The following is a 13,859-nucleotide window of genomic DNA, read 5'->3' as shown; positions in this document are numbered from 1 at the left end:
AGATACTTCAATGAGAATTCCCTTTAAGCATGACCTTTGAGCATCATATCAGTGCTCAAAAAGTTTCAAAGTTTGGAGCATGTTGGATTTTGGATTTTTAGATTGGGGATACTGAACTTGTTGAGCATACTTCCTATTGCAACAGCCACAGGAAGCTAATGCAACTGGAAAACATTTTTCTTTGTAATTTTTATAGCATTTTTCTATCATTGTCTTGCTTCTAATGAAACTGTTTAGAAGTCCAAAGTCATTTGATATAAAAGTTGTGTTTTTGTTAGCAAGGGAAAGGAAAAGGGCTACTTTCTTGATTCAAGTTGAAAATTTATTTTATTTTATTTTTTCTGAGATGGATTCTCATTCTGTTGCCCAAGCTGGAGTGCAGTGGCATGCTCTTGGCTCACTGCAACCCCTACCTCCTGGGTTCAAGTGATTCTCTTGCCTCAGCCTCCTGAGTAGCTGGGACTACAGGCACGCACCACCACACCCAGCTAATTTTTGTATTTTTAGTAGAGACAGAGTTTCACCATGTTGCCCAGGTTGGTCTAGAACTTCTGACCTCAGGTGATCTCCTGACTCAGCCTCCCACAGTGCTGGGATTATGGATGTGAGCCACCGTGCCCAACCCTGAATATTTAGATATCATTTCCCCCCTCTGCACCATCCCCTGCAAGCTTGGAGTCTCCTCTTTGCCCAGTGTTCTGAAATTTCGTGATGGTTCTCTTGGCATGAGCCTATTTTCATTCATAATACTAGGGGTGGGGCACTTGGAGTATATTTTCAATTTGGAAACATAAGTCAGTTAGTTCTGGAAATTTTCTATTTTTTAGATAATATCATCATTTCTATCATCATTTTCTCTTCTGGAATGCCAGTTAGTAAGATATCAGACTTATCTAACTGATCCTCTAATTTTTTTTATCCTTTCTCTTTTGTCTTCTTCATATTTTGCTCTATTTCCTGAGAAATGTCCTTGGTTTTATTTTCTAACCCCTGTATTTCTTTAAAAAATCAACCATTCCTATTTCATGATTACTACATCTTTTTGTATCTTTCTGAGATTTTTTTTTCTTGTAGAAAAATCACATAACGTGGAATTTACCCTCTTAACAAACTTTTAAGTGTACAGTAATGTTAACTGTCTGCATATTCTAGATCTCCAGAAGGTTTTCATCTTGCATGACTGAAACTCTATACACATTAAACCACATGTTAGTTGGTATTCTCCAGAGAAACAGCACCAAATGACAGATATACATAAAGAGATCTATGAAAAGAAGTTGGCTCACATGATTATGGAGGCTGACAAGTCCCAAGATCTGCATCCTACAAGCTTGAGAGCCAGGAGAACTGAAGATGTAAGTTCCAGTCTGACAGTGGCCAGGCTTGGGCACTCTGTGGCCCACTCAAGCTGACACAAAAAATTATCCATTACAAATAGCAGCTCCTCATTTCTCCTTCTTCTTAGCCTCTGGCAACCACCATTTTGCTTTTTTTCTGTGAGTTTGGATACTTTAGACTTCATATAAATGGAATCAGCTGTATTTGTCCTTCTGCTACTGGCTTATTTCACTTAGCATTATGTCTTCAAGGATCATCTGTGTTGTAGCCTATAACAGGACTTCCTTCACTGTTAAGGCTGAATAATAATTTGTTGTATTATTTTCTTTATCCATTCATCCATCAATGGACATTTAGGTTGTTTCTACCTATTGGCTATTGTGAATAATGCTACAAAAACATGGGAATGCAAATATCTCTTTGAGATCCTATTTTCAATTGATTTGGATATATACCAGAAGTGGGATTGCTGGATCATAGGACTACTCTATTTTTAAGTTTTTGAGCAAGTTATTTATTGTTTTTCACAGTGGCTGTAGCATTTGACATTCATGCCAACAGTTCACAAGGATTCTAATTATACCACATTCCTGCCAATATTTGCTAGTTTGTTTTTCTGATAATAGCTGCCCTAGCAGGTATGAGGTGATATCTCCCTGTGTTTTTGATTTATGTTTCCGTGATGATTAGTGATGTTGAACATTTGTGGACCCACAGCTCTAACCCTGAGCCTACTGAATAAAAATCTGAAAGTAAACAAGACATTGCAGATGACTTGTATGCAGCTTCAAGTTTGAGACACATTGCACCATACAATACCATCCAATCAATAAATGTGTCCCCCAAACTCGCCTGCACATTCAACTCAACTTGGGAGTTAAAAAAAATACTGCTCGGCCTTAGACTAGACTAATTGAATGAATAGCTCCAGGAGATGGGGCTCAGGCATAGCTAAGTTTTAAAAGTTCTTCCAGTGACTCTGATGTGCAGCCAAATTATAACCATTTACCTGTATATGAAGGCCACTACATTTATCTCTCATTTAATAAAAATAACACGTATGTGACATCTCTGAGCAATCAGTCATTTATAAAGATGTTGTTGTGTTCTTAATGTGATTTGAAAATATTTTTGAGCAATATCTTAAAAATAAAAAAGGACAGCATACATGTCAAAAGCAAACTTCTTTCTATGAAACAGGCAAATTGAAGTTATTGAGATTATGTGGAATTCACATAAAAGTAATTGATGAAATAGCATTGGAAGCTCAATTAATGAATGCTGAGATGATTTGCATTTTGGAGAAATGTACTGGCCACCCTGTGAACACTCATGGCCTCCAAGAGATTTAACTTTCAGGATCCCTGTGCTAGATTACAGATGCCGCACAAGCAGGGACAATTATTTGATTGCTGTATTTTAATTCATACAAAGGCATTGTTGATTGAGTACCCTAAGCCAAATAAATATGTGAGCCACCTAACATAATGAGCCACTTATGTTAGGCACTTGTTCACCTTCATAAAAACAACAAATGATATTATCTTGATCAAACCCTTCCTAATAAATGGTGACTAAATGATATCTGGTGTTTTCTTTGTGTGCAATTTCTTTCCAAGATGTGTAGGAAACTGATTTGCTTTTGATCAACCTGTGCTGCTTACAAATTAATGTCCACAGATTTCCTACTTTATTAATTGTCTCAGCAATTTAGCCAGCAATGATTTATAGGAAATATTCCCTCTTGTTGCAGGCTTTACAGTCAGCTAATTGATTGCTGTATGAATTATGCATCCTAAGCCAAATGCAAGGATGCATGAAAGAGGCAGCCAAGGTCATTTTCCACCAAAGAGAACTACAGTGACTAAATGCCTTTTAAAGACAGGCTTTATTACCTTAATTTTGCTGCTTTCTTCATATATACATCAAGTACAGAATAATGTGCAAACTCTAAAGTCGTACTTTTAATTTATAAACAGACACAGACAACCAAAGTTCAATATTCTGTAGCTAGACAAGGCGCGTAATGGAATTAATTGGTAGAGCTAAGGAAAGAACCAGAAATGGCATATAAATGTTCTTTATCTGATTCCAAAATATGCCATATCTCATCAAATGTGCCTATAGTTTATTAACACTCAAAATTGACTATTCCAAAAATAAGCATTTAAATTAGATGAATGACACCTTGGGACCAAGTGCAGGGTATTTGGCATGTCAGCAGATGACAAGAGATAGTTTGGAAAAGTTACGATCAATTATCATTTATTCATAGGAAGACAGGGAATGTTTTATATATTTTAGAGGATGTATAAAGGAGGGGATATATGTGATGCTTCACTAAAACTTTCAGAATTAAAGCAATCAAGTTGGAGTAGTGAAAAGATTTTGATCTTTGGTGTCTCAGTGGCTTAGTTTGAATTAATTATTGCTTAGCCATCTATTAGTTGAATGACTTTAGGCAATGTAATCCTCTGGACCTCAGTTTTCTTATGAAAAATTTGGCATAATAATATTTTGCTTGCATGGTTACTATAAAAATAAGCATGACTATAAGAGCTAGTGAAATCAACAACTTAGCCTTAGTTAGTACCTTGATCCTTGGGTAGTACACAATAGAGTGTACTACCAGATAAGAGATAAATACCAGACACATTCCTTGACTTACAAGTTGCATGTAAGGCTTGTAAAGAAACCCTCTAATTTTCCATTTAAAATCACCCCCAAACGGCTATGGGACCATATTACTATATGGTCTTTGGTTTAGAAAACAAAGAAACATCTTTAATAGGAGTATTTTTATATGCCCAGAGAACTCTTCTCAGGCATTAACAAACCACAAAAAATGTTTCATGACAAACCACAGATGCCCTGGGCACATCACACCACACTCAGGCTGTGATAGATAATGTGTGTGCTATTACTTCATATTAGGGGCACAGATGCCTCAGAAGAGAGAAATTAATCACAAACTCTTTAAACCAGTGTTTCATGCCTTAATGCATATAGCAATCACCTGGAGGTCTTGTTAAAAATGCTGATTCTGGTTCAGTGGGTCTGGGATGGAGCCTGAGATTCTGCCGTTCTACAGGCTTCCTGGTGATATGATGCATCTGACCATGGACCACAGTTTGAGTTGCAAAGCTGAGTGCTTTTCAAACCTTGATACACATGAGATTCACCTGGAGATCTTAAGAATAATGATGCTTGAGTTCTTTCTCAGTCCAGGCAAAACCCTGGGGTTGAATTCTCAGCTTAGATATTCTTTTAAAGCTTCCTGAGTGATCTTTCTGTGTAGAGCTATGGTTGAAAACCAGTGTTTTAGATGTGAGGGTTTCCTCTTCTTGCTAATTACATTTACAACATTGTAATGTTTTGTTCAATATCTAGTTTCATTGTTTCAGTGGCACCTGCCTCAGATCACCTGGAAGCTTTTTTTTTTTTTTTTTGGACTCCTCTTCTAAAGACTTTATTTTGAACCTATCATAACACCACTGACATATAACTCCCTAACAAGATCTAACAAGATAAAGCAAAAACAAAAAGTTTATCATATTAGAAACAAGATACACCATCACTTATAGTCTTCAAACATTACTGCACTTTAACTTTCATAATTTGACAAAGCATTCATGAAACAATCTGCAGACTAGTTTTAACAAACAACACCTGTAAGCAGACATGAATGTCCTAAATTGTTTATTAGGTATGAATTTTACAAACTTTATTATATTAGTGGTAACGGTGGAGTTGGAGAGTATTGCGCCTTCTCCAAGCTGCGCAGCAAGAACTACCAATAGTGTGGTGGAACTTATGGCCCTTTCCAAGGCCACGGCTCTTTCGGCCTGCAGATGTCAGCCCACGCATTTCCCTGTGCATGTGGACTGGTTTGGTGATCCACTGGGTGTCAGGATTTCTTCTGATAGCTTTATGGAATGGATCAATGAGGATAACCTCAAAAAATTTGTATGTGGAATCTTCACCAACCCAGTAAGAATTCAGGACTCTTAGAGCCCCACAGTGGCGTCCAGCTTGCTCCTCTGCAACAGACTGAAGACTTCGGGCAAACTTTAACTTGTTAACACCATGATGGACAGGCTTGCCGTAAGTTACACCCTTAGGAACTGGGCATTTTCGGCCACCATGGCGAACACAAATCCTATATATAACGTAACCTTGCTTGGCTTTGTAACCCAGTCGGCGCACTTTATCGGACTGGGTGGAGCGGGGAGCCCTGTGGAGAGCAGAGAGCTGGCGGTACTGCCAGCAGCGGACCCTCAGAAGAAAGCACATGACATCAGACTGCTTCTTCCTCCACAGCTCCTGGATGTACTTGTAAGCACCTGTCTTGGCCTACCTGATGGCTGCCACCAGACAGAAAGGAAAGAGTCTTACTCCCCACCTGGAAGCTCTTAAAAAAAGATCGCTGAGGCCTAGGTGGGTGGATCACAAGGTCAAGAGATCAATACCATCCTGGCTAACATGGTGAAACCTCGTCTCTACTAAAAATACAACAATTAACTGGGCGTGGTGGTGCACACCTATAGTCCCAGCTACTCGGGAGGCTGAGGCAGGAGAATCACTTGAACCTGGAGGTGGAGGTTGCAGTGAGCTGAGATCGCACCACTGCACTCCAGTGTGGTGACAGAGTGAGACTCTGTCTCAAAAAAAAAGAAAGAAAAAAGAAAGACTGCTGGGCACCATCCTCAGAGTTACTGATTCAGGAAGTCTGGCTGGAGTCGAGCCTGAGAAATTTCTTTTTTAACAAATTACCAGGAGATTCTCTTAGTTATTGATCCAGAACCCCAGCTTTGGGAACTGTCACTTTATTATTTCATAAACTTCACTGGAAGAGAGATTGTGCCTATGTATCCACCATTCTATCACCTGTGCCTAGTATGTTTATGGCATGAACGAATCTCTTTTGGATGAAAAAGTGATGGTGAAACCCTGTCTCATTCATAGTGAAAACACATACAGAACGTTGGAAACCTTCACCCAGCTCATTAAGGATAACGCTTGCCAATGAACCACATCAAATAACATTGGTTTAGGGATCTCTGCTACTATAGACCCTAGAGTATCTGGGGCATTTCCCATGAAAGTTCTGATTAGTTTTTCCTGAGGCACTACTTTATGGTAGTAAAATTGGCATTCCATCAACAAGTTGATCGACTGTTCAGGCTTCCCTTCAAAGTGGCTTGAAATAGCAGAAGCAATAGTCTCTTTTAAATAAGTATATATATATATTTTAATACATAAAGTCTCTCTTAAAGGGCCATCAAAAGCAAGGTGTAGCATCACAGGCAATAATATTCCTATCATTGCCAAAGTACTATAGGGATTACTCCATAATGGCATTCTCTTATATCCTAAAAATATTAATGTGTTTTGATTCTGAGGGAAACCAAAATATGCCACTTTCAAATATATGTCTTTAATATATTTTGATATGGCTATTCAGAGAGGCTGCAGACCATAGGAATACCTTTTACAAGCTGTCTTTTTGTGAGGAAGATTTGCAACTGTAGAGGTAATCTACATAAGTGAAGTTAACAGTGAATACAAACAGGCTTTCTCTGAGCCCCATCCCTTATCTGCCTTATCCACATCTAGAAAGATTAACTCACAAACAAAGGAGACTAAAACTCTGACACTTTTAGAGTTCTGAGGGAGAAACTTTTTCCTCAGGCTCCTATCTATACCAAGAGCTTCTACCAATGAGCTTTTATCTGCATAATAAGAAAAACTTTGCTTGCCATTTTCAACCTGAAATAATTGACAGGATCGGAACCCAATATTAAAAAGTTTATTTAAGTGAAAAGCTGAGAATAACTATCCAAGAAACATGGACTCCTGAGAAATGGAGTCAGTGCTCTGAAGTTAAAAGTTAAATTCTTCCTTATATTAGCAGAAAACAAGGACAGTTAGTAGGATTATAACATTTTCTATATAAGCTTTGTTTATGAGTTATAACTAAGATTTTTTTAACAGCTTGTTTTCATATCCTTTCCAATTTAAAAGCATATTTAATGTTCCGTCTTAGATAATGTGACAGTAATGAAGTCTTTGTGTAAGAGAGGAAAGAGGAAAGTTAATCTGTAATGAAGATCAACAGTGAACAGAGAAGGGGTCTTCTCTGGCAACCTTCTGTCATTTACAACATTTTATAAAACACTGTAGGTAAAGAAAAGGCTAATTGATAACCAAAACAACAAAGATTACAGCTGCCTGGGTTACAACTGCCTGTCACATGACTCAGGTCCCATAATTACATTCCCTTAAGGCTCAAAATATCTGAAAGTTCCAACAGCTTAGATTCTGAATTACTTATTTTCACACCATGCTTTCCTCCCATCACTCTCTTGGAAGGCCACCTCCTCCCTCCTCTAGAAGCCCCAAGCCCCTAATCTTTCTGTCACCTCAGGATGGTGTAAAAACTTCAGCCATCTGTTCTGTCCTTTGAATTTCATGTTTGCAAGCCTCCTATGTTCATGTATGTATAAATATATTTGTGTGCCCTTCTCCTGTTAATCTGTCTATTTTAAGTTTGTTTTATAGAATAAAGTTATCAAACCTTCAGAAAAGGGAGGGAAGGAAATTCCTTTTGCTCCTACAGTTTAATATTAGTCTTTTTGTAATAAAAAAAGTCCTAATTTTTTTTTATTGTAAGCAGACCTTCCCTGTCTGCTTACAATTTTAATATTTCAAGGTGGATTTTCTCAGACTAGAGGTAGAAGCAGCACAGAGCTATTATGCTGATGATTCACTGTTTTTGACTCTTGGGTTACACATTTATTTAATTATCATGATCAAATATTTACTTTTGTGGAGGTTCCCTGACAAGAAGTCTTAGTTCTTGTCCTCTGAGAGCTAGAGAAAAATCTAACAAATCTGATACAGGTTACTTTCCTGTGTTTGAATGCTGTGGAAAGAAACTACTAGGTATACCCAAATATTCTAGATGATTAAAAAAAAAGTTCAAAAACCCCTGAATCTCCCAAATCTTCTCAGAACTGTTAACAGCTATTGTTTTAATAATTTTTTATTTTATTTTTTACTTTATAGTTTTAGAGTAATTTTGTTACTTCCCCAAAAAACAGGGTTTATTTGCCTGATAACAAATAACTCTCCACAAGAATGCAGGTTTTGATCAATAGGAGTTTTATTACTTGGCCCAAGTAAGAAGAACACTGAGAGTATTCTCCAAAGCACTGTCTCCTCAAGGGAAAGTGACAAGAGGATTATATGGGGCAATACATAGGGAGAGGGTGCGTCACCACATGTAGAGGAGGGGTTCCAGTTTTGCAGAAGCAGCCAGTGATGATGCCAGTTCACAGGTCGCATGTTAAGGTAATGAAGCTACTGCTTCTCCCAGGTAGAGACTTTAGCATGGTAACAAGGGAAGTTCACTCAGACTCATCTATAAGTTGCTGGGGTCTGTCAGGAGCTGGTTCCAACCAACAAGGTAACTGCATTCCACACAGGGTTTGGAAAAAAACAGACTTCAGGGCAGAAGGCGGTAAAACAGGCTGATAGCTAAAGTTGATTAAATTCCTATAATCCCTGGAGACTTTCCCTGTCTGCTTACAATTTCAAAATTTCAAAGTTTCTTTTGCTTATGATAACCCAAGTTCTATGAGGTAAGAAGGCTTGTTTCTAAACATAATTTGTCAGAAGTGGCAGCAAGAAATTAAATAACTTGTATATGTAATCACCTGATGTGTTCATCTTGCCTGCTTCCCAGAAAACCTGTTGCACTGAGAAGAACAGCCTTTTGCAATAGAGAAAGAGTTTAGTAAACTCAGAACTGGCTAAGTTGAAGGACAGGCATTTTATTATTGCTTAAATCAGTCTCCCTAAAAATTTGGAGGCTAGGGATTTTTTAAGTATAGTTTGTTGTGCAGAAGGCAACGGAATGGGGAATACTGATTAGTTGGGCTGGGGAGGAAATCACAGGGAGTTGGAGCTGAAACTACATTTGCAAAAGTATGACTGAGTCAGTGAAATGGATCTAACTTAATCAATTCCATCCTGTTTCTAACCTCCAAGCTGTCCATGTTCTTTCCTGGGCGTACGCTGAACTTACTTTGGGAGAAACTTGGTTTATAGCTTATAGTTTAGGACAGAGACAGTAATAGCCCTTTCCCAGGGCAGACCTCCTTCTTGCCTGGGGACTAGATTGCCTTTGTAGGACTAACATTAGCCACAAGATTAGAAATTATGGTTTATGACTCATGAAGCTGGAGGCTACATGATTCTGACCCTCCCTAAAGTGCTCCTAAGATCAGTGCTTGAGATATTTTGCAGACCCTGCACTTGATGGATCACCTGGCACCACCCAGATTGATCAACTGGCTCATCTGATTTTGTGGCCCCCACCCAGGAACTGACTCAGTGCAAGAAGACAGCTTTGTCTCCATATGATTTCATCCCTGACCAATCAGCAGTCCTGGCTCACTGTGTTTCCCCCACCCACTAAGTTAAGTTGTCCTTAAAAACTCTGCTCCCTGAATGCTCAGGGAGACTGATTTGAGTAATAATAAAATTCTGGTCTCCTGCACAGCTGGCTCTGCATGAATTACTCTTTTTCTATTGCCGTACCCCTATCTTGACAAATTGGCTCTGTCTAGGTAACGGGCAAGGTGAACCCCTTGGGCAGTTACAGAGCTTGCCTTCTTGTACTGAGTCAGTTCCTGGGTTGGAGCTTTGACTTTTGAGACCAGATAAACCAGGTTACCAGCCTGGGTGGTGCCAGCTGATGCATCACAATGCAGGCTCTGAAAAAATGCCTCAAACACCAATCTTAGGTTTTATAATAGCAGTGCTACCTGTGGGAGCAAGTGGGGAGGTTAGGAATCTTGTGGCCTCTGGCTGCATGACTCCTGAGCCATAATTTCTAATCTTGTGGCTAATTTGTTAGTTTCAAAGGAAGTCTGATCCCCAAGGAAGGAAGGGGTTTATTTTAGGAAGGGACTATTATTGAAAGACAGGAGGACTAGCTGGATTTCCTAGGCCGACTAAGAATCCCTAAGCCTAGCTGGGAAGGTGACTGCATCCACCTTTAAACACGGGGCTTGCAACTTAGCTCACACCTGCCCAATCAGGTGGTAAAGAGAGCTCACTAAAATGCTAATTAGGCAAAAACAGGAGGTAAAGAAATAGCCAATCTTCTATCGCCTGAGAGCACAGCGGGAGGGATAATGATCAGGATATAAACTCAGGCATTCTAGCTGGCAATGGCTACCCTCTTTGGGTCCCCTCCCTTTGTATGGGAGCTCTGTTTTCACTCTAGTAAATCTTGCAACTGCACTCTCTTCTGGTCCGTGTTTGTTACGGCTGGAGCTGAGCTTTCACTCGCCGTCCACCACTGCTGTTTGCCGACGTCGCAGACCCGCCACTGACTTCCATCCCTCCGGATCCAGCAGGGATCCTGATTCCTGTGCTGTGCTCCTGATCCAGGAGGCGCCCATTGTCGCTCCTGATTGGGCTAAAGGCTTGCCATTGTTCCTGCAAGGCTGAGTGCCCGGGTTCGTCCTGATTGAGCTGAACACTAGTCTCTGGGTTCAGTGGTTCTCTTCTGTGACCCACGGCTTCTAATAGAGCTATAACACTCACCGCATGGCCCAAGATTCCATTCCTTGGAATCCGTGAGGCCAAGAACCCCAGGTCAGAGAAAACAAGGCTTGCCACCATCTTGGAAGTGGCCTGCCGCCATTTTGGAAGCAGCCCACCACCATCTTCGGAGCTCTGAGAGCAAGGACCCCCCCTCCCTCCCCTCCCCCACCCCACCCCGCCCTGCCATAACATTATCATCTTTGTTTTGAGGTTAAGCTATAAACTAAATTCCTTCCATAGTTAGCTTGGCCTACACTCAGGAATGAGCAAGGGCAGCTTAAAGGTCACAAGCAAGATGAAATTAGGTCACATTACTTTCACTGTCACAATTTTTGCAAGGGTGGTTAGATATAGAATCTTACAGCTAATAGGAGAGTAGTAACAAAGTCTCTATGCAAATTTGAGGCATACAAGATTATATGAATCAACTTGTATAAACAAATGGAAAAAGGCCATATTACAGCAAGTTGTATCCATAAACTAAAGAACCTGTAGATACAGAGCGTAGGTTTCATCCTTCATATTGAATGCTTTACAGTCTATATTTTTAGGACTCATGTATGTTATTTTCCCTCTGTGTAATTTCCTGCCTGATCAGTGTCTCTGGCCTCTTGAAGTCTTGGCAGAAGTACTGAAGAAATGCAAACAACCCTGCTTTCTGAAAGTGAAGTGATAAGTTACTTACTATTTATTTTGTTGAAGCTGGTCTAGGGAAAAAGTGCTTCAGAAGTGTGTACTCTATGGGATACACAGGCAACAATGTGTATGTGATGTGTGTGTGTGTGTGTTTGTGTGTGCATGTTTGTGTGTGCATATGTATTGTATATGTGGCATACTTTTCTTACCCTAAAACTCGTGGTTAAACTTTTGTTAAAATAAAGACATCATGTTTGTGAAGAAATATGATATATGCTGAAGATCTGTAAAACTGAAAAGAAAAAAATAAAAAGAATACTGCAGCGAAATCAGCCAAAAAGCCAAGAAACATGTGAATCTTAGTCTAGGACTCCACTGACTTGAAGACAGTATTCATGTATGTTAGGCCTTTAGTAACACTCTGCCTAAAGAAAAGAAGGCCCAGAAGACTGAGTCTGGAAATACGGAAGAGGGATACGTTTTGCATAGCATGGTTTTAGAGTCAGAGCCAGAAGGCATGAGTGGAAGGTACTGAGAGACAGATTTACGTTTACATATAAAATAATTTTCTAACAAATATTATTGCGTTCATGAGAGTATTCTGCGTGTTTATATAATATTAACTGTGTCTTTATTCATGTTTACTAATGATATGGCTCCGATGAGTGGAGGAACAACAGGGTTTTTCGTCTGGAGTCGAATTAGATAAAATGATATGGACACATGTGGAGTGGTTTTAAGGAGCAGAGAGTTTCATAGGGAAGAAGGAAGGGAGAAGAAAGAAGAAAGAAACTCCCCTGTACAGAGACAGAGTGGGGGGCTCCAAAGCTGAGAAAGGAGACCCCATGTGCCAAGGATACCAGCCAGTTTTATGAGGAGGCTGGAGGAGGCAGTGTCTGATTTGCAAAGGACTCAGGGGATTGGTTTGACCAGGCATGTTATTCACGTAGCCTGGGAAAAAGTTGGCCCTTCCACCCTAGCCTTTTAATATGCAAATGCAGGGCTCCCTACATGGGGATATGTGGGGGCAGCCATGTTACCAGGGACATGTGGGGGCAAGGGCAAGAGGACAACGGTGAGAATCGCCATGTTGGGTGGACCCAGTTTCTAATGGCCTGCATTTGCATATCAAAGGTTCCCGCCCCTAAGAGCCAGGGCTTCTCTGCTAGATAAGAAACGTTTCTGGAGCTGCTTTAAAAAGAAATGAAAACATTCCAAGGACCCCTTTTCCTCTCTGCCTAAAATAATTTCTTAATAACTCCTACCACACGAATTTAATGTTTATAGAAATCCACTTTACACATCACAAAATCGAAGTACCAGGATGTTATGAAATGTGCCCATCTTTCCAGTCAGGAAATAGTAGAAATGGAATTTGAACGTACACTGTCGGGCTCTGAAGGCTACAGCTCACCTGTGTGCATGTGATACCTCTCTGATGCTTTGAGATATGAGATTCCCTATAAGCAAGTGATTTTTTATACCGTCGAGTTTGTTTAAATGAAAAATGGGGCCAGGTGTGATGGCTCACACCCGTAATCCCAGCATTCTGGGAGGTCAAGGTGGAAGAATTGCTTGAGGCCACGGGTTTGAGACCAGCCCAGGCAACATAGTAAGACCCCGTCTCTACAAAAAATAGGAAAACTAGCCAGCTGTAGTCCCAGCTACTCCAGAAGCTGAGGTGGGAGGATTGCTTGAGCCCAGGATGTCAAGGCTGCAGTGAGCCATGATCGTGTCACTACACTCTAGCCTGTGTGACAGAGGAAGACCATGTCTCAATAAATAAGTAAAAAATGAAAAATAATGAGCCCCTGTCAAGTACATGCCAGAAGATATTTCTGCTTTAGTTAGAAGCTGTACTAGATAATCACTGATGTGATTATATAATTTCATTCTAATGTAAATCATCTCATTTAATTCTAAGATTCTATTATTAAATAATCTGGATTTTCTAGGTTTTCATCATCTATTGAACTCTCAATATTATTGTTTTGCTACTCACTTGAGTTTACCTGCAATGTAAACCATGCTGTAGCAAAGCAAGTCTTAACTGGTTGCTATGATCCATATTTATAAAGAGTAGAGACTGATTCCATAATATAGAAAAAGATTATGGCAGCTCCAGTCTGCACAATGGCTGTAGTCTATCAAAGTTGTTATGTATAATCAGAGAAACAGCTTTAAGGAAACCTACTTAGAAATAAAATTATTTTGTATAATGGAGTCTGGTGCTGTTAAACACGATTTGACCAACAATGGGGCAATTT

The 13,859-nt window shown here is 39.8% G+C and overlaps 1 protein-coding gene across 1 annotated transcript; it reads right to left on the bottom strand.

Moving 5' to 3' along the window:
- Positions 1-5,070: 5,070 nt before the first annotated feature.
- LOC100455479 (large ribosomal subunit protein eL15-like) lies at positions 5,071-10,811 on the bottom strand. The gene is made up of 3 exons (XM_063712591.1): positions 10,700-10,811; positions 6,994-7,070; positions 5,071-5,691 (listed from the first exon to the last, which is right to left on the bottom strand). The coding sequence occupies exons 1-3, from the start codon at positions 10,809-10,811 to the stop codon at positions 5,071-5,073; spliced, it is 810 nt and encodes a 269-aa protein (XP_063568661.1).
- Between the last annotated feature and the right edge of the window lie 3,048 nt (positions 10,812-13,859).

The sequence above is a fragment of the Pongo abelii genome, chromosome 11, assembly GCF_028885655.2.
Source record: "Pongo abelii isolate AG06213 chromosome 11, NHGRI_mPonAbe1-v2.0_pri, whole genome shotgun sequence".
Taxonomy (NCBI): Eukaryota; Metazoa; Chordata; class Mammalia; order Primates; family Hominidae; genus Pongo; species Pongo abelii.
Note: the sequence above shows the minus strand (reverse complement) of the source record. Positions and strands in the feature narration are given on the sequence as shown.

What these genes read in the sequence shown, in the direction of transcription:
- LOC100455479 (XM_063712591.1), bottom strand. Translation starts at nt 10,811, where the DNA reads ATGGGCGCCTCCTGGATCAGGAGCACAGCACAGGAATCAGGATCCCTG. An exon ending in GCAAACAGCAGTGGTGGACG is followed by an intron (nt 7,071 to 10,699) that starts GCGAGTGAAAGC and finishes CTTATTATGCAG; the next exon opens with ATAAAAGCTCATTGGTAGAA. An exon ending in TCCCTCAGAACTCTAAAAGT is followed by an intron (nt 5,692 to 6,993) that starts GTCAGAGTTTTA and finishes GCCATCAGGTAG; the next exon opens with GCCAAGACAGGTGCTTACAA.